At 44.1% G+C, this 21,895-nt stretch overlaps 1 protein-coding gene across 1 annotated transcript in view; it reads left to right on the top strand.

Annotated features, from left to right (window-relative positions):
* Window positions 1-21,895, top strand: part of AGA (aspartylglucosaminidase) — a 54,035-nt gene that overhangs the window by 11,380 nt on the left and 20,760 nt on the right. The window contains exons 4-6 of the mRNA XM_069744267.1: window positions 7,263-7,375; window positions 17,910-18,027; window positions 18,122-18,197. Coding sequence (XP_069600368.1) covers window positions 7,263-7,375; window positions 17,910-18,027; window positions 18,122-18,197 — 307 coding nt within the window. The remainder of the gene's footprint in view (window positions 1-7,262; window positions 7,376-17,909; window positions 18,028-18,121; window positions 18,198-21,895) is intronic.

Genomic DNA, 21,895 nt, shown 5'->3' with positions numbered 1-21,895 from the left:
TTATTGAAGAAGTTCCAAAACATCAGGAGAAGACGGGCTTTTATTCTCCGCTATTCTTAATCTCTAAACCTGATGGGTCCTTTAGGACTATCATAAATTTACGTAAATTGAATAAATATCTTCAGTACCACGCTTTTAAGATGGAATCCATTAAATCAACAACTAAGCTTTTGTTTCCTAGGTGCTACATGTCGGTCTTGGATCTAAAAGATGCGTACTACCATCTTCCAGTTCACAGAAATCACCAGCAATTCCTCAGGATGGCAGTATGGGTAAACCATCAGATTAAACATTTCCAATTTCTGGCAATGCCCTTTGGCCTGTCTATGGCACCTAGAGTTTTTACAAAGGTTGTTTCTGAAGTAATGGCCCATATCAGGGCACTACAAGGGTTTCCCTTTCCCTATCTAGACGATTTTTTAATAGTTGGGAATTCAATTGCTCAGTGTACGGCTAGGGTAAATGCCATAATATCATCCCTACAGGAACTCTGATGGATAATCAACTGGGAAAAGTCAAAACTGGAACCTACAAGACGTCAAATGTTCCTAGGAGTTCTTCTAGACTCAGAAGATCAGTCATCCTTCCTACCAGAAGAGAAGAAGCAGAAGATCATTCAAAGGATCACGGCCGTAAGGAAAGTTCCAAACTTAAGTTTAAGAGACGCAATGTCTCTACTGGGATCATTGACTGCATGTATATCGGCGGTGAGATGGGCTCAGGCTCATACTCGAATGCTTCAGTACGAAGTTCTTCAAGCAGAGAAAGATCTTCACGGTTCTCTAAGCAGAAAGTTCAATTTATCACCCGCCACTCTTCACGATCTGAGATGGTGGCTCAATCTAGCACATTTATCAAAGGGAGTTCTCTGGACCATCACTCCGGACAACGTAGTTACAACAGATGCCAGTCCGTTCGGTTGGGGAGCCCATATGGGAGACATTCTAACCCAAGGGCGATGGTCGATTTCAAGAGTCCCAGAATTCCTCAAATCTAAGAGAGCTTACTGCAGTCAATCAGGCTCTTCTTTCCTTACTACCATCCCTGAGGAATATGCATGTACAGATACAAACAGACAATATGACTGTGGTGGCCTACATCAATCATCAGGGGGGGACAAGGTCACGATCCCTAATGACCACTACAGCACAGATATTGTCTCTGGCCGAGAATCACTTACAATCCCTGTCGGCAGTTCATATAAAAGGGGAACTCAATATAGAGGCGGACTATCTCAGTCGCCATTCCCTTCGTCAGGGAGAGTGGTCCCTAAACCAACAGATATTCGATCAGATAGTCCATCTGTGGGGGTTGCCGATAATAGATCTATTTGCTACGAGGAAGAACAGGAAGGTCAGGAGGTTCGCATCTTTACACATAGCAGACCAACCATTCATAGTGGATTCCCTTCGTGTCCGTTGGGACTTCCAGCTGGCATATGCCTTTCCCCCAATGTGTCTGATTCCGATAGTTCTCAGAAAAATCAGGGAGGAAAGAGCCAGAGTGATCTTAATCGCCCCCTTCTGGCCCAGGAGGCCTTGGTTCTCTCTCCTCAGGACAATGTCTGTGACCGATCCCTGGGTGTTGCCAGTGGTTCCGGAACTCCTTTCTCAAGGTCCTTTTCGTCATCCAAATTTGGAGACTCTTCACTTAACGGCTTGGAACTTGAGAGGGAGCTTCTGAGGGAGAGGGGGTTCTCTAATGCTTTAATAGCCACCTTATTGAAAAGCAGAAAGGAGGTCACTACAAAAATCTATACAAAAATTTGGAAAAAGTTCCTTATGTTTTATCAGCAACCATTAGGAGATAAGGCTCCGATTTCAGCTATTTTAGAATTCCTTCAGAAAGGCTGGGAATTGGGTTTAGCAGTCAACACTCTAAGAGTTCATGTTTCAGCCTTGGGGGCTCTGTATAACAGTGATATAGCTGGTAATAGATGGGTTGCTAGGTTTATTAAGGCATGTCAGGGTTCTAACCCAATCCATATTGTAAGAATACCCCCTTGGGATCTAAATTTGGTGCTTGAGGCGTTGACTGAACCTCCTTTCGAGCCATTAGATTCTATTTCGATAAATAATTTAACCTTAAAAACAGCTCTACTTTTAGCATTAACGTCTGCCAGGAGGGTCAGTGATATACATGCGTTGTCAGTAGATCCTCCCTATCTAATAATTCTCCAGGATAAGATTGTCTTAAAACCTGATCCTACATACTTGCCAAAAGTAGCAACTAAATTTCATAGAAGTCAGATTTATTTACCATCTTTCTATGAAGATCCAGGTTCAGAAGAGGAGAAAAAATATCATACCCTAGATGTAAAGAGGGCGATATTAGAATACTTGAATAGGACACAAAGCTGGAGACAGAGTAGGGCTCTGTTTGTTTCTTTCCAGAATCGGAAAAAGGGTTCTGGTGTCACGAAGAACTCTATCGCTAGATGGATTAGAGAAGCGATATGTCTTGCTTACTCTGCCAGGGGAGTAGCACCACCAGAAGGCATCAAAGCGCACTCTACTCGGGCTATGGCATCATCCTGGGCGGAGAAGGCAGATGTCCCCATTGAAATGATATGTAAAGCGGCAACTTGGTCATCACCTTCCACCTTTTATAAGCACTATCGCCTTGATCTGTCTGCTAATTCCAGCTTACAGTTTGGCCGTTAAGTACTTAGTGCTGTGGTCCCTCCCAGTTAAATAGTCTTTGAAAGTCTCTCGTTGTGGGTGCTGTCGTGGCGATAGGAAAACCGTTTTTACATACCGGTAATAGGATTTTACAGAGTCCACGACAGCACCCATACATTCCCCCCCGTATTTAGTTACTTATTCTTGCACTCTGTTGGAAGGTGTGCCTTAGAGATCACTCTATAGAGGTGGTGGTATTTAGTAGTGTTTAAGATAATATTGTCATGTACTGATTCATTGGCGGTATCCCTTGTACTCTGGAACACAAACTGGAGGGCGAGGAGGACCGCCCCTTTTTAACCTGTAGGTTCCTGTCCGGAAGGTGGGCGGATCCCCTCTCTCGTTGTGGGTGCTGTCGTGGACTCTGTAAAATCCTATTACCGGTACGTAAAAACCGGTTTTATAATGTAAAAAAACAAACAAAAAAAAATCCAGTATTTAGTTACCTGCCTTATTAATTTATTTATTTTTAATTTTGTCTTCTTAAGCCCTGGTGTTTTATTCCCTCCATGTACTTATCATCTTAGCCAGCATACTTAAAGGGCCACTGTCACCCCCTCCAGCCGTTGTAAACTAAAAGAGCCACCTTGTGCAGCAGTAATGCTGCATTCTAACAAGGTAGCTCTTTTAGATTTTTGTTCATGTATTCCCAAAATAAAGCGCTTTGAAACTTATCCAAAATACCTCTCTTTGTCCATGGAGGCGGGTCCTCAGCCCCCAGCTTGAACCGGTACTCTGTGGTCACTCACATCTTCAGGGGCTTTCGGCGCCGCCCCCTCCTCGCTTTTTTCGCTTCAAAACCGGCGCCTGCGCTGTGTACAACTGTGTGGGGCAGGCGCAGTAAGCTCTGGCCATCTCACGTCCCAGCCAGGCTTGCAGACTGCGCCTGTGCGGCCGCCCTGCCTATGAATCCCAGCCCCGCACTGTGCATAATGCATAACGCACTGCGGGGCTGGGATTCCCAAGGTGGGTGGCCGCACTGCCCATACAGGCGCAGTCTGCAAGCCTGGCTGGGACGTGAGATGGCCAGAGCTTACTGCGCCTGCCCCACACAGTTGTACACAGCGCAGGCACCAGTTTTGAAGCGAAAAAAGCGTGGAGGGGGCGGCGCCGAAAGCCCCTGAAGATGTGAGTGACGGCAGAGTTTCGGTTCAAGCTGGGGAGTGACAAAGAGAGGTATTTTGGATAAGTTTCAAAGCGCTTTATTTTGGGAATACATGAACAAAAAACTAAAAGAGCCACCTTGTTTACGAATGCAGCATTACTGCTGCACAAGGTGGCTCTTTTAGTTTATAACGGCTGGAGGGGGGTGACAGTGGCCCTTTAACTGTGGCCAATAATTATTTTTTTTTTTGCTGAAGTGTCGTATCTGGCCATATTCCTGAATGTTGGACCACACGCAGGTCCAGGTGATTTGAAGTCAAGTCACAACCTTGGATTTATCGTTCTATAACGATAAAAACCGCACCAGAATTTGCTTGTGTTGCGTGCGTATTTTGATGCAGATTTGCTGCAGACTCTGTGTTCATGGCTGAAAAAAAACTGTATGTAGGAGCCAGAAAAGTTTCAGACATAGAAATGAGTGGGAGTTACAGAAACAGAGTAGCACAGCCTTCTGTTGTCTTGGTAATCCTGACCACCTCTGGACGCTCCATATAGTACTCCCATCTCCGCTTTAAATAGGTGTCTTACATGGAAATAGCCCTTTAATTAGCGGCTTCACACCTGTGGATGACAGTACTGATCTTTGTTTCGCTTTTTTTCAAGGTCTTCTGTGTTGTTCATATTTCATTTATATTTGTTCCTTTTCTTGGAGGATTAACCATTGTTTTGCTGTGTTTATGTTGCTGCAAAAAGCTTCATAAGAAAAAACAAATATACACAAAAAAAGGTGTATTTTTTAAATGTACCCATTGACTTCAGTAGGCTACAAATTGTACTAACATGGATCTGTTAAAACACAATGCTACAAAATGCCATGTGCAAAAAAAACAAACAAAAAAGCACATGTTTTATAATGGCAATGTAAGTAACTCCCTATAAGGCCGGCGTCACACTACCGTGTTTTACGGACGTAAGAGAGGTGCTGAAAATACGGATTGCATACGGTACAATGCCTCTCTATGCCCCTGCTCCTATCAGCCATATTAATCGCCTGGAGAGGGTCCACGGTTTTTGCCCCCCCCCCCCCCCCGGCTAAAAACATCTGCCCCCAGCCACCCCAGAAAAGGCACATCTGGAAGATGCGCCTATTCTGGCACTTGGCCACTCTTCCCATTCCCGTGTAGCGGTGGGATTTGGGGTAATGAAGGGTTAATGTCACCTTGCTATTGTAAGGTGACATTAAGCCAGATTAATAATGGAGAAGCGTCAATTCTGACACCTATCCATTATTAATCCAATAGCATGAAATGGTTAATAAAAACACACACATTAAAAATTATTTTAATGAAATGAACACAGTTTGTTTGAATATTTTATTGTTCTCTCAATCCACCTGAAGACCCTCGCTCTGTAACAAAGGAAACATAATAAACCAACAATATGCATACCTTCCGATGATCTGTAACGTCCCACGATGTAAATCCATCTGAAGGGGTTAAAATATTTTACAGGCAGGAGCTCTGCTATAATGCAGCTGTGCTCGTGCCTGTAAAACCCCAGCGAATGAATGGAAAGTAGGTCAATGACCTGTAGTTACCTTAATTCGCGGTGATGCGCCCTCTGCTGTTGTCTTCATATGAACTCGAGCCTGGGAACTTGTCTGATTTTTTTTTTTTTTTTTTTTCCCACGCTCGAAGGACATCCAGCAGAGGGCGCATCACCGCGAATGAAGGTAACTACAGGTCATTGACCTACTTTCCATTCATTCGCTGGGGTTTTACAGGCACGAGCACAGCTGCATTATAGCAGAGCTCCTGCCTGTAAAATATTTTAACCCCTTCAGATGGATTTACATCGTGGGACGTTACAGATCATCGGAAGGTATGCATATTGTTGGTTTATTATGTTTCCTTTGTTACAGAGCAAGGGTCTTCAGGAGGATTGAGAGAACAATAAAATATTCAAACAAACTGTGTGTTCATTTCATTAAAATAATTTTTAATAATGTGTGTGTGTTTTTATTAACCATTTCAGACTATTGGATTAATAATGGATAGGTGTCAGAATTGACGCTTCTCCATTATTAATCTGGCTTAATGTCACCTTACAATAGCAAGGTGACATTAACCCTTCATTACCCCATATCCCATCGCTACACGGGAATGGGAAGAGAGTGGCCAAGTGCCAGAATAGGTGCATCTTCCAGATGTGCCTTTTCTGGGGTGGCTGGGGGCAGGTGTTTTTAGCCGGGGGGGGGGCAATAACCGTGGAACCTCTCCAGGCTATTAAGATCTGCCCTCAGTCACTGGCTTTACTACTCTGGCGGAGAAAATTGCGCGGGAGCCCACGCCAATTTTTTCCGCCATTTAACCCTTAAATTTAATAGCTAGAGTGCCCAAATTTTGCACATACACACTACTAACATTAGTAGTATGGAATATGCAAAAAAATGGGGATATGACATTGTTTACTGTATGTAAACCATGTCTCATATCATGTCGGGTTTAGGAAGGAGATAGCAAAAGCCGTCAATTGAATTACCGGCTTTCTGCTATATCGTGCTGAAGTTAATATTAAAAAAAATATATATATATATATATATGTATGTATGTGTATGTATGTGTATGTATGTGTATGTATGTATGTGTATGTATGTGTATGTATGTGTATGTATGTGTATGTGTATGTATGTGTATGTATGTGTATGTATGTATGTGTATGTGTATGTATGTATATGTATGTATATGTATGTATATGTATGTATGTATATGTATGTATATATATGTATGTATATGTATGTATATATATGTATGTATGTATGTATGTATGTATGTATGTTTTTATGATTTTTTGAGAACATGGATCCATTGCATGTCCGTATGTCTGTTTTGCAAGCCTGCGAGAAAATCTCGCAGTACGGATGCCATACGGATTACATACGGAGGATGCCATGCGCAAAATACGCTGACACACCCTGCCTACGGAGGAGATACGGACCACTATTTTGGGGACTTTTCTGCGTATTACGGCCGTAAATTACGGACCGTATTTTTATACGCGGAGTGTGACGCCGGCCTAATAGTGTGATTTAGCCCTTGTACTTCTTTTTTTTTTTATGTGAAATGTCTGGTTTATTCCCACGTGAAGAATGAAGTGTAATGGTTCTGTTATTTATTTTTTTTTTTTTTGCATTAAATTCATCCTAGGACACTTTTTCTTCTTAATTTTTTTTTTTTATCATGCAGTGAATAGAAGTTGACTGTCCTTGTAAGTTCCTCTCCATCCCGACACATTAGGAAATTGACAGATGTTTGCCGTGATATTGGACGCCACATTTTTGTGGCTCCGTAAAGTGCCGTCTTGTGTTTCTAAAATGCATTTGAATTTTACTTTGCAAAGTGTAATGCGACCATTCAGTTTATGAAGCAGCACAATATCCATTAAAGGCCGACTGTAACTGCAATATATCACTTCTAGCATCCTTGTTTGCTCAGAGTATGGGATTTGTGTGCGAAGACTTAACCACCAACAGATCCTTATCCATTTATTCCAAATGGCTCGATCAGCAGTGTCAGCCCAACTTCCGGAGGGTAAGTAACATCGGTGATCTATATATGGGGGATATATTTGTGTACGCAACAGCATTTACATTTATACATTATAATATGCACCAGTCAGCCATAACATTAACCCCTTCGGAACTTGCTATGGTTATTTTTTTCTTTTTCATTTTTGTGATTTTTTGTCTTGCCTCCCCCTGCTTCCAACAGTCATAGCTTTATTTTTTTCTTTCAGCATAGCCGTATGAGTGATTATTTTTTGCTGGGCATATTTTGACAAACCTGCTGCACTGAAAAACAAGAAAAAAAACTTCCAATTGTGAAAAAACTGCAATTGCCCTATTGTTTTTCTGGCATTCACTCTGCAGTAAAAAAAATACCTGTTAGTATGATTAGGGCAATACCAATACACACACTTCTTTTGAGTGCGTTTTCAGTGTATGGTTTAAATAATGGTGTACAAGAGCACTGGCGATTGTGCTAGTTAAATGAAGCTGTCGGCGAATGACAGCAGCGATCAAGGCTAGCTCTGATCGCTGCTGTTATAGGCAGATGCTGGCTGTGTAACACAGCTGGTACCCGTACCTGCCAAGTATGCAAGCTCAGCTGCATACATCCTCACTGTGCATGAAGGGGTTAAAACTACGAAAACTGTAGGTATTGCGGAGTGTTTCCAGTATGTAGTGGTCCAAGGAAGGACAGCGTGCGAGCTAGTGAAGCTCTTATGGTGCTTGTGGAATCAGATGCCGTAGTGCGCACACAATATCTAGATTTATTATTATAGCGCCATTTATTCCATGGCGCGTTACATGATTTATATATTATAATACACAGGGCTTTATGCAAACAACTTTAATACAGTATTAAACCCTCTGGCATACACCTATTACACATTTTTGTTTATAGAATAATCAATAGGAAAGAACCTCCTGGAAGACACAAAATGCCAAAAGGAAGTGCTCTACAAAAGTGCCCTGTACGGAGGATTGGAAGAAATGTCATTTTAATATAAAACGCTTCTATTTTCTACAATTCTTCTTTATTCAGACATTGTTGCAGCATTTTAGACTATAAATGAATCTGTACCACATCTGAATAAATTGCTATTATAAAGCTTCGGAATCAACTTCCAGGGGTTGAGCTCAATGGGCAACAAAACTGCGTGAGAGCTGAGATGAAACAAACCTCACTTGTTAGATTACAGCATGTCATGCGGAGTGAAATGTGGGATCAGCCTCAGATAATACGAATGCAAGGAAATTGCATTTAATCAAGTGTCAAAAAAAGTTTTTAGAAGCTTTTGGATAAAATATACTGAGCAGTAGCGAGGAGTATGGAGATAGGAGGCTTCTTAAAGTATAATGGGAACTATGTAAGTAATCCATGCGTGTAGAGCATGTGACACGGGACATGTTTGTTGGCCTAGAAAAAACTGACAGGTAAAGAACATAATTGCCTCCGGAGTTACCAAAATAAGTTTAATTTTATACCACAAGATGTATGTGTAGATTAATTTACCACCACCTTAATTTTTAACCCCTTAATGACCGCCAATACGTCTTTTTACTGACCTGAGATATAAGAGAATAGCATCTCCATGCAGGTGACAATCCTGTAGCTGTCGGCTGTCCACTATAGCTGACAACCTGCTGTATCAGCCACGATCAGCGTTGGCATCATCCATATCTGATTAACCCCTTAGATGCTGCTGTCAATAGGGACTATATTATATAATTGGTTGAGTGTTGGGGCTTCCTCTTTATCCCGATCGGCACCCTGAGATCATGACCACGTGGTCCCGATGTTTGTCATGGCAGTTCACAACCAATTAAAAGCCTTAGTGTCTGCTGGCTATAGTGGCCTGTTCAGAAGTCAGCGACATTTAGGTGGTAAAAATACACTTTTGCATTCATTCCTGATAATCACCTCAAGGGCTAATAAGCTACTTGACAGCAATTTTCAATATGTCAGGTGGTGCTGTTTTTACCATATCACTTTTTTGGGTTTTCAAATACAGTACAGACCAAAAGTTTGGACACACCTACTCATTTAAAGATTTTTCTGTATTTTCATGACTATGAAAATTGTACATTCAAACTGAAGGCATCAAAACTATGAATTACCACATGTGGAATTATATACTTAACAAAAAAAGTGTGAAACAACTGAAATTATGTCTTATATTCTAGGTTCTTCAAAGTAGACATCTTTTGCTTTGATTGCTTTGCCCACTCTTGGCATTCTCTTGATGAGCTTCAAGAGGTAGTCACCGGGAATGGTCTTCCAACAATCTTGAAGGAGTTCCCAGAGATGCTTAGCACTTGCTGGCCCTTTTGCCTTCACTCTGCGGTCCAGCTCACCCTAAACCATCTCGATTGGGTTCAGGTCTGGTGACTGTGGAGGCCAGGTCATCTGGCGTAGCAACCCATCACTCTCCTTCTTGGTCAAATAGCCCTTGCACAGCCTGGAGGTGTGTTTGGGGTCATTGTCCTGTTGAAAAATAAATGATGGTCCAACTAAACGCAAACCGTATGGAATAGCATGCCACTGCAAGATGCTGTGGTAGCCATGCTGGTTAATTATGCCTTCAATTATGAATAAATCCCCAACATTGTCACAAGCAAAGCACCCCCACACCATCACACCTCCTCCTACATGCTTCACGGTGGGAACCAGGCATGTAGAGTCCATCTGTTCACCTTTTCTGCGTCACACAAAGACACAGTGGTTGGAACCAAAGATCTCAAATTTGGACATCAGACTAAAGCACAGATTTCCACTGGTCTAATGTCCATTCCTTGTGTTCTTTAGCCCAAGCAAGTCTCTACTGCTTGTTGCCTGTCCTTGGCACTGGTTTCCTAGCAGCTATTTTACCATGAAGGCCTGCTGCACAAAAGTCTCCTCTTAACAGTTGTTGTAGCGATGTGTCTGCTGCTAGAACTGTGTGTGGCATTGACCTGGTCTCTAATCTGAGCTGCTGTTAACCTGTGATTTCTGAGGCTGGTGACTCGGATAAACTTATCCTCAGAAGCAGAGGTGACTCTTGGTCTTCTCCTGGGGCGGTCCTCATGTGAGCCAGTTTCTTTGTAGCGCTTGATGATTTTTGCCACTGCACTTAGGGACACTTTCAAAGTGTGCCCAATTTTTCGGACTGACTGACCTTCATTAAAGTAATGATGGCCACTCGTTTTTCTTTACTTAGCTGCTTTTTTCTTGCCATAATACCAATTCTACCAGTCAATTCAGTAGGACTTTCAGCTCTGCATCCACCAGACTTCTGCTCAACACAATTGATGGTCCCAACCCCATTTATAAGGCAAGAAATCCCACTTATTAAACCTGACAGGGCACACCTGTGAAGTGCAAACCATTCCCGGTGACTACCTCTTGAAGCTCATCAAGAGAATGCCAAGAGTGTGCAAAGCACTCATCAAAGCAAAAGGTGGCTACTTTGAAGAACCTAGAATATAAGACACAATTTCAGTTGTTTCACACTTTTTTGTTAAGTATATAATTCCACACGTGTTAATTCATAGTTCTGATGCCTTCAGTGTGAATGTACAATTTTCATAGTCATGAAAATACAGAAAAATCTTTAAATGAGAAGCTGTGTCCAAACTTTTGGTCTGTACTGTACATAGGACCCCCAAAGTCACTTCAAACCTGGATAGGTCCCTAAACAAAAATAAAAATAAATAAATTTGTAAATTTCCTTGAAAAATCGCTGCTACATTTTTAAACCTCCTAAAATGATAACTTTATTTTATTAAAAATGGTGTTAACTTAAAGCAGACATGAGGGAAATGTTGTTTTGTTTTTTTCCATCATACATGACTGCACCACGAGAGAGGAGATCCGCCCATCAAGGACAGGAAACCTTCAAGATAAAAGGGGCGGTTCCTCTCTCCACATCAGTTGGTTTCCTGTCCTTGACGGGGAACCCTCAAGATGAAGACTTCTGATGAAGACAGAAGAGGATGCCTGGGCCTGGGTCGGGTGGACTAGGGCTGGCGCTGGTCTGCTGCACCCGTCACCAGGTACCGGTAGTTGCCTCGGGGGCCATGTATTTCATGCTCCTCTTGAGCGAAGCATGGCCACAACCCGTGAGGCAATGCCGGGTGAAGATGGAGCCTCGGAGACCATCCCTGTTGCCACAAAAAATCCACCTGCCAATTGTCCTCGAGGTCACAATGGTGCTCCTTCCCTGTTGACTATGGTGGCCTTGCAGCCTGTGAGGCAGATCAGTGCCCAGGCTAGGTAAGGCTCCTCGGAGGTATTATGTCATCCCTGTTGAGCACTGCAGATGGTCCCCTCCTTCCTCCCTGGGTTCCCTTCGTGGATGTACCTGTAGCACCATGATCGCAGCAGGAGAGCGGTGCAGGGAACAAGCGCTGTGGTAAGTGCAGCTTCCATCTTGTGATCCAGCGCTGGTCTCAGCATGTGTATGGCGCAGCCGAAAAGGAGAAGTGTGTGCGCGCGCGTGCGCACAACATCCGGGACACGCCGGCACGTGGAACCATGAATGCGGTGCTAAGGGGCCGGGGGACCAAGAATTCCAGCGCGCACTGGAAGTAGTGACCGGGTGCACGCATAGAAACAAGGAGGATGTGCAGATGCTGGCGCTGGGAGCAGGATCAACCAGGTGAAATGGTTGATTAAGTAGCGCGCATCGGACGTAACTACTGGTGGCGTGCTAATGGCTGGGTGGCTGCAGAGACAGGATCAACCAGGTGATTGATTGCATCTATGAGCACCGGAAGTGGTGCAGGCACGATCAGTCAGGTAATCAATCATGACAGGTGCACACATGCACCTGACTACTGAGGCGACCAGTAATGGCAGGATCAACCAGGTGATCCATTTAAAAAAAAAAAAAAAAGGGGGGAAGTGCATCTATTTAAACGAACCAGAAGTGCTGCCCTGTGTCACTAAACCAGGCCAGGTTGAAGGTGACTACTCTTGTTACGTGGTAGTGTGTAAGATGGAGAGCTTTTCACCCGAACATTTAATGCCACAGCAAGAGGTGCAGGAGAGGCGGTCTCGCTCGTGAGAAGAGCCAGATCCGCCATGGCAGCAGCAGAAGCCGCTCGGACAGCGTACGGACGGATCGCCATACCAAGGAGGGGTCCCTGGTCTCATTGGGATACACGGAGAAAACCAGCCAACCTCCGGATCTGGTACCCGTACTTTGAAAGCGTCCCGAGTGGTGAGTGAACTTCGAGAAAGTCCAGCACGCTAATGTCTGTTCTTTTCTCTTATCTCCATCTATCCCCTTTTTTCTTACATACATTTGGGGGGTGAAATGTAGGAGGTCCCCAAAAAATATAAAGCAAAAGCTAAAAATAAGGAATGTCCCTTATGTAAAAAGCCTTTAAAGACATCTTGGGGTAAAAGACTGTGTTAGGAGTGTATCAACAAGACATTGGCGGAGGAAACGCCCACCTTTACGGAGAGCCTAAGATCTCTGATCCAGTCAGAGGTCTCTACGTCTGTAAAAGCGTTACAGACAGCCGACACAGATGCCAGATCTAGGGACAGATCCAGCCCCTCAGTAGCATCCCAAAGGGATTCCTCGGAGTCAGAGGAGGACTCGGATACAGCTCGCTGCTCAGATAGTAGCTCAGAGGAGGATACATTTCCAGCAGAGGCTACGGATAAGCCTATAAAAGCTGTTCGCTCTACCATGGGGCTGGTAGAAGAGAAGGCAAAAAAGAACAGCCCAAGAACTAATGTTCAGTGGTCTGTAAAAGAAAAAACGGAGATCATTCCCTATTAATGAAAAGCTACAAGAACTTCTTAAAAGGGAATGGCAGAAACCAGAAAAGAAGTCCCACATAATCAACTCCCTTAAAAGGAGATATCCTTTTGAGGAAGATGCGTCCTCATCTTGGGATAGAGCGCCAAAAATTGATGTGGCAGTTTCAAAAGTTGCCAGAAAATCCTCCCTGCCATTCGAGGATCTAGGTTCTCTAAAAGAACCTCTGGATAGAAAGGTGGACAGTTCCCTGAAAACAGCATGGGAAGCCTCGGCAGGAGCACTAAGGCCAGATATCGCGGCCACTTGTGTAGCCAGATCCCTAAATATCTGGATAGACAACCTGGAGGAACAGATAGAACAAAGAGTTCCCAGAGAGGCTATCCTAGAGGCGATACCAACCATGAGAGCAGCGGCAGTGTTTCTAGCTGAAGCATCAGCAGACTCGGCTAGACTGGCAGCAAAGTCAGCAGCTTTAGCCAACACAGGACACCGTGCTGGTATGGCTTAAGTGCTGGCCAGGAGATACACAGGCAAAGATGAAACTTTTCTCTTTGCCATGTGAGGGGAACTTCCTGTTTGGACCGGCATTAGACGAGGTGTTGGAAAAAGTCGGTGACGAAAAGAAAAATTTTCCAAAGCAGCCATTTCAGCCCTTTCGGTGCTCCTTTCAGAGAGGCCGGAAATTCTGAAGGCAGCAGGTTAGAGACCGAGACAGGAGCAACTTGGACAAGCGATCCAGGGGAGGAAGAGGCTTCTATTTTGGCAAGTCCCCCAGGGACACCAAGAAACCCTCCCAGTGACGGTCCTTCTCAGGTGGGAGGGAGGCTTTCTCACTTTCTTCCAGCCTGGGAGAGGATCTCTTCCAGCATATAGATCCGACAGATCATAGGATCAGGCCTAAAATTAAAATTCCACCTCTGGCCTCCAAGAAGATACATGCAGACCCCGATACAGTCCTCCCAAGAGAAACAAGACCGTCTGGAAGGAGAAATAATATCACTCCCAGACAAATACGTCTTGGAAGAAGTTTCAATAGAGGAAAAGATGAAAGGGTTTTACTCCCCCCTTTTTCTCATAAAAAAACGGACAATTCTTGGAGGACAATAATAAATCTAAAGGGCCTCAACAAATTTCTAATAATTCCATTGTTCAAAATGGAAACAATAAAATCAGCAGTGAAACTCCTATATCCTCGGTGTTACATGGCGGTCCTAGACCTAAAGGACGCTTATGACCACGTCCCAATCAGACAACAAGATCGTCAGTTTCTCAGAGTGGCAGTTCAGATGGGGTTCCAGTTGCGTCACTTTCAGTACAGGGCTCTGCCCTTTGGGATAGCAACAGCCCCACGGGTATTTACAAAACTGATTGCAGAGGTCACAGCACATCTCAGAGAAAAAGATACTCTGATAATACCCTACTTAGACGACTTCCTGATAGTGGGGAAAAACTTTTATCACTGTCAGGAACAAGTCAGAATAGTGATGGACACTCTACAGACACTAGGATGGCAACTGAACCTCAAAAAACGGTAGACTCTGTGGCGCAGGAGTGTCGCCTCCCAGAGGAAAAAGAGGAAAAAATCAAACAAATGATTATGACAACATTAAAAAAAACCAGAGATGACTTTGAGAAGAGCCATGTTGGTGTTGGGGCCCCTAACCTCCTGCATACCGGCAGTAAAATGGGCCCAGTTCCATGCAAGAGAACTGCAATGGTGTGTGCTGCAGAACGACCTGGAACTTCAGGGGCAGCTAGAGCAGAAGCTCATTCTCCCGCTCTCTGTACTCCAATCACTCATATGGTGGTTACAGATAGTCATCTCCGAGAGGAGTCCCCTGGACATACACAGCCTCCAAAGTAATCACAACTGACGCCAGTCCATGGGAGTGGGGAGCTCACTCACACACTATGGGGCCAAGACCCCTGGGCTCAAGGGGGGAAAAATCTATCCTCAAACGAGTGGGAACTCCTAGCAATCGAAAAAGCGCTAAGGAGGTTACTTCCACACTTGACAGGACTCGCACATGATGCCCTATCAGACAACCGAAACAGCGGTCGCATACGTGAACCACCAGGGGGGCACCCGTTCTCGGTCACTGATGCAGATAACCAACTGACTCATGACGCTAGCCGAAAGGCATTTCCTTTCATTATCGGCCCTGCATATTTGAGGTGTGGACAACATAAAGGCAGACTTTCTAAGCAGAAACCACTTAAGGCAAGGGGAATGGTCCCTAAAAAAGTCCCTTTTTCAACGGATAGTGCACATGTGGGGAAGACCCAGTGTAGACCTCTTTGCCTCAAAAGCCAACAAAAAAGTTCTGCTCCCTGAACCCAGCAGACAGGACGTTGGCAGTAGAAGCCTTCAGCATAGAATGGACGTCAGGACTCTTGTATGCCTTCCCACCGATATGTCTAATTCCAGCAGTTCTGAAGAAGATCAGGGAGGACAAGGCCAGAGTGATTGTAATAGCTCCCTTCTGGCCGAAAAGACCATGGTTTTACTGGCTGAGAGTGATGTCAGTGACGGACCCGTGGGTACTCCCAGAAGACCAGGACCTTCTAAATCAGGGTCCCTTCAACCACCCGCAGAATTCCGGGCTACATTTGACAGCCTGGCATTTGAACGGTCTTTGATAGAGAAAGAAGGGTTCTCAACTGGTTTAATATCCACCTTGCTCAGTAGCAGAAAACCAGTAACGACCAAGATGTATGGGAGAATATGGAAGAAATTCCTGTCCAGCTCAGGGCCTATACGGGAAGGGGAGGTCCCGATAGTGGCAATACTGGAGTTCCTACAAGAGGGCTTAGATCTGGGATTAGCTGTTAGTACCCTCAAAATACACATTTCAGCTTTAGCAGCCTTATTCAACTGTGACCTGGCAAGCAATAGATGGGTGATGAGGTTTATCCAAGCCTGTAGTAGAGCTGACTCTGTTCCATCCCATACTCCTCCACCATGGGATCTAAATTTAGTGTTGACAGCTTTGACAAAAAGCCCCTTTGAGCTGTTAAATACAACATCAGATAAAGTACTAACATTAAAGACAGCTTTGTTAGTGGCACTTACATCGGCCCGTAGGGTTGGGGATTTACACGCGTTGTCCGCTGATTCCCCTTACACACAAATAATGGACGATAGGGTTGTATTAAAATTAGATCCGGCATATCTCCCCAAAGTGGTATCGAGATTCCATAGGGCTCAGGATATAACCCTACCCTCTTTCTGTTCCAATCCTAGTAACAAAGAGGAGAGACTCCATTGTCTAGATGTCAGGAGATGTATCCTACAGTATTTAAAGATGACAAAATCCTGGAGGAAACAGGGCTTTATTTGTTTCGTTCCAGGGGTCAAGGAAGGGCCTTAAAGCCTCAAAACAAACTATTGCTAGATGAGTGAGAGAGACCATTATTCTAGCATATAGTAGTGCAGGCAGGGTTGTTCCACAGGGTCTGAAAGCCCACTCCACGAGGGCCATGGCGACATCTTGGGCGGAGAGAGCAGATGCTCTGTAAGGCGGCCACTTGGTCCTCTCCGTCTACATTTTTTAAACATTATAGGCTTGACCTATCTGCTACCTCTGATCTCACATTTGGGAGAAGAGTGTTACAAGCAGTGATCCCTCCCTAAAAGAGAATACAAATCTCTGTAACTCTCTCGTGGTGCCGTCATGTATGATGGAAAAACACGGGTATTACATACCTGGTAATGTGTTTTTCATGAGACATGACAGCAACCTTATATTCCCACCCTTTTGATCACATCATTAGTTGGGTGCATTATTTGTATTATACACTCCCTCGGGTGTCAGTGAATAGAACTGTATAGGATGTATTATTTGTGTACACTCTAACCGGCGGAGTTCCTCTCGTACTCTGTAAAACTGATGTGGAGAGAGGAGCCGCCCCTTTTATCTTGAAGGTTTCCTGTCCTTGATGGGCAGATCCCCTCTTTCGTGGTGCCGTCAAGTCTCATGAAAAAACACATTACCAGGTATGTGTTTCTATGGTATAGCTATCTGGATTAAATGGATAATCATTCAAAGTTTGAAAATTGCTAGTTTTTAACAGTTTTGTCAAATGTTTAATATTTTTTATAAATAAACACAAAACATATCTGCCTAGATTTACTATTACCACAAAGTATAAGGTGTCACGTAAAAACATTCTCAAAATCACTGGGAATTGTTGAAGCGTTGCAGAGTTATTACCACATAAAGTGACATTGGTTAGATTTTAAAAATTTGCCCCTGTCACAGAGGTTTAAAAAAAAAAAAAAATAGAGCCCAGAATACTTGAGGTCCCAGTATACTTAACATCTCTGTTTTAGCATCTAGCCAAAAAAGAGATGGGGTACTGTTGCAATGCAGGTAAAGGAGTGTTGTTTATTTTGCATTTTTTTTATTATGAATTTGGGACTTTTTTGGGGAAAAAAGATTGGGGATGGAAAAAGGCTGACAAACATGATCTACTGAATTGCTGACTGTCGCTCTGTACCTCTTTGATTCCAAGCTTTAGAAGTTTCTTCTCACTGAAGAATAGGCAACGTGGCCTCATGAGTGACAAGGGAGTACCGTGCACGGAGGGGGAAGTAAAGAAGGTTCTGTATGGGACACGGAGGTGTTGAGCATGACTCAAAAATGACTTCTTTTAATTTAAGCTAGATATTATTCCTACTCCCAATTATGTCTTAAATCAAATAATCCTGAATCCCACAAGATGTTTATAAGAGTGTAAACTGGGTTTAGTCATCATGTAAGTGTCTTTGACACAAAATTACACTTTGTAATATACGGCTTGCAGAATGTGATTCCAGATCCTGCAAAATCCTGCGGCCCATATAAACCCGTAAGAGGTATACCAGAAGGAAAAACCTCCTCCCCACAGAAAGAAGTGAATGTGCACAACCATGATACTATTGGTGAGTGTTTTGTGCAATTATCGTGTACAGCAAAGTGTGGAGTGTGTATTAAAAAAAAAAAAAAAAATCTTTATGTATCTCCTACATTCACTAGGAATGATTGCAGTTGATACACATGGAAATATTGCAACCGGGACCTCCACAAATGGCGCTTCTCACAAAATCCCTGGGTAAGTGAATATTTCTCCACCACATTTGACATATGTCCAAAATGTCCACCTATCACAGGTCTTTAATAGTGTTGGTCTACTTGTATGAGCTAAAGGGACTTTTTCGGTCCGCCTAGGCTCCAGGCTTCTTGTCATTTGTAAATTCATGCCAAAATGTCTAGAAAAATACGTAATGGAAATTTGAAACCAGCAAGACAGTGAAAGAGTTCATGAGGCAAGGAGTATTGACTGTCCACCCTTCTAGCCTGACTGACCATCTTCATTTGTTGTATCTCCCTTCTGAAATCTCACACTTCTCTGTACAAATGGTATACAGTACTAACAAAATTTACAGCACACTGCAATTAATGAATAATAGAATTAGTCTTACCGGTAATTCGGTTTCTAGGAACCATCCACGACAGCAGTATCGGAGGTTGTCTCCCCACCTTAATAGGGGACAGGAAACAGAGGTTAAATACCCCTCCCCTTCCTGCAACCACCAGTGTTTTTTCTGGACACAGTAGCATGTATAGTTACCACTTAAGTGCAGGAATCATCCAATAAGAATATTAGATAGGGATGGAAATTAGTGCTGTTGTTGAAGGTTTCTAGAAACTGAATTACCGGTAAGACTAATTCTATTTTCTCCAGTCACCTTCCACAACAGTAGTATCGGAGTAATGCCAACAGCTAATTTCTTAGGGAGGGACAACTGCCTTCAGAATGCGTCTGCTAAACGATAGGTCCCTATTGAAATTTAGTCTGTAGTGCCTGGTGAATGTATGGACTGACAACCAGGTGGAGGCTCTGCATATCTGCTCATACGATGCGTTCCCCCTCTCTGCCCAGGAAGTCGAAACTGAATGGGTGGAGTGGGCTTTCAGCGATGCCGGGGGTGCAAGCTTCTGGGATGAATATGCTAGACAAATGGCGTGTTTGATCCAGTTAGTGATCGTACTTTTAGCTGCTTTTTTGCCTTTATTCCGTCCTGTCTACTGCACAAATAGGTTTTGGTCTATCCGCCAACTTTCCGTCTGTTGGAGGTAGAAAAAGACCACCCTGCGGACATCCAGGGTGTGAAAGGCTTCTTCCTTTGGATTAGAGGGATTTGGACAGAATGAGGGTAAAACGATATCCTGACTTCTGTGGAAATCCGAGACCACCTTATGCATAAAGGAGGGGTCTAGCTTAAGGATTATGCTATCCATGGTGATGGTTATGTATGGCTCCTGTACTGACAAGGCCTGCAGCTCTCCTATACGCCTAGCGGTCGTGATTGCTACTAGGAAGACGGTCTTAAGGGTCAGGATTTTTAAGCTGATGGTTAAGGGTTCAAAGGGGTCCCCGGTTAGACTATTCAGGACAAGGTTCAAATCCCAAGGAGGGGTCTGGACATGGAGCCTAGGGCAAATCCTAGTTGCAGACATCATGAAACGTCTAACCCAACGGTGGCTTGCTAAATCCTGATTAAAATAAGGAACTAAGTGCCGACACCTGAACCTTTAGGGTACTTTGTGAGAGTCCTAGATCCAGACCCTTCTGGAGAAATTCTAAGATTTGTGCAATATTGGGATGGAACGGATTGGGTTTGTTTGGGAAACACCAGGATGAATTTTTTTTTCCAAACCTTGACATAGATGGCGTTGGTTATTGGTTTCCTACTTTTTTGTAGGGTCTGAATTACGTCATCTGAGAGACCTCTGGCTCTCAGAATCTCGGCCTCCGTAACTAGGCCGCCAGTTTCAACCTGTGTAAGTCTGGGTGTAGCAGGGAAAACATATATGAAAGATGCGTATATAGAACAAATCTTTATTAGAATAAAAGTTGTACTTAATCATTGAAACATACAAAATTTAAAATCTGGTAGCCAACAAAGTACTCGGTATATGAGCCAAACAAAATGTATGTGGCACCACTACTGAGCAAACAGCATTACAAAGAGATGGTAATAACAACAACATATTGCTAAAACTAGCATAATTCTAGGTGGGAGACAAAGAGCAATACCTCAAATCACCAATAGGAATCATCAAACCATAGTGGCATACCCGGTTCTCGCTACCCAATAGTACTCATAATAGCAAAGCAATATACACCAAAGTACTCACATTGATAAATAGATCTTTGCTGATGCTCAGGAGATGGTGCCACAGTCTGGGTGTAGCAGGGGTCCCTGCTAACGAAGGTCGACTATCTGTCTGTCAGTGCGCCGTAACAGCTTCTTCCTGGCCACATCGGTGCCACCAGAATCGTTGTGACTCGGTCTGCCCAGATCTTTTGTAGTGTTTTTGGTAACATAGGAATTGGCGGGAAGGCGTATCCCAGAGCAAACTTCCAAGGATGGGAGAAGGCATCCAGTCCTTGCGCTTCACTTGAGGGGTTGAGGGAGAAGAAAGTGCTCGACTTTGTGTTCTGACTGTTGGCAAACAAGATCCACGTTGGGACTTCCCCACCTCCGGACCAGGGATAGGAATACCTCTTGGTTTAGAGACCACTCCCCAGGATGGAAGTCTCTCCTGCTGAGGAAGTCCGCTTGGGCATTGTCTGATCCCTTTATGTGCACTGCTGTGATGGATAGGAGGTGTTTTTCTGCCCAGGAAAAAAATCCTTGCAGCGGTTAATTTCAGGCTGGTGTATTTCATGCCTCCCTGGTGTCGGAGGTAGGCTACTGTAATCGTGTTGTAGGACATTACACGTACCTGGTGACCTTGGATGAGGATAGATGCGGCTTTTAGTACCTCCTCCACCGCTTTTAGTTCCCTCAGATTTGAGGAGCTGGACCTGATGTTTGGGGGCCACAACCCCTGGAATTGTGGGAACCTTCTACTACGGCACCCCAGCCTCTCTGGCTTGCATCCTTTGTGAGCACATTCAGAGGAAGTTGATCCCAGCTGACTCCCTTTTGAAGGTTTTGAGAGTTCAGCCACCATGAAAGAGAGGATTTTATGTGACTGGGGAGAGGAATCCTCCTGGTTAATGCATTCTGGCATCCTTTCAAATGCGTCAGGATGTGGGACTGAAGGACTCTTGTGTGGGCCTGGGCCCAGGAGACTGCTTGGATGCATGACGTCAACGAGCCCAAGATTGACATAGAGTCTCTTAAGGTTGGGGTCCTCTGATTCCTGAATCTGGAAATCCTCTGGACAAGATCGAGTTGACAGTCCCTGGGTAAGAAGGACATTCTTTCCCCTGAGTCCAGAAGAACTCCTAAGAATGTTTTCCTCGAAGATGTATGGAGATCTGACTTCTCCAGGTTCGGAATCCACCCCAGGGATCTCAGGATATCCAGAACCTTCGTCTGCTCCGGAAGAGCTTTCATTTTATCTGTAGCCTTGTCTAAGATTTCATCAAGGGCTGGTCCAAACATATAATGTCCCTGAAAGTCAATACAATACAGTTTGGACTTGGAGGTAATGTCACCTCCCCAGGACTTAAGCCATAGAGCTCTCCTAGCTGAATTGGAGAGAACTGCAGACCTAGCAGCCACCCGTACAGACTCAGCAGAAGCATCTGCAAGGAACCCCGTTGCCTTCTGAAGAAGTGGTAGAGAGTTTAGTATCTCTTCCCTTGATGTCCCCTGAGCAAGGTGATTCTCTAAAGTACGTAGCCAGAGAAATAGGGATCTGGCAACACCTGTTGAGGCCACATTTGTTTTAGTAGATTAGTGGATGTGTGCCAGGAGTTCCTTAACAAGCTCTCGGTATTCCGATCCATAG

The sequence above is a fragment of the Ranitomeya imitator genome, chromosome 1, assembly GCF_032444005.1.
Source record: "Ranitomeya imitator isolate aRanImi1 chromosome 1, aRanImi1.pri, whole genome shotgun sequence".
Taxonomy (NCBI): Eukaryota; Metazoa; Chordata; class Amphibia; order Anura; family Dendrobatidae; genus Ranitomeya; species Ranitomeya imitator.
This window is presented reverse-complemented; position numbering and strand designations above follow the sequence as displayed.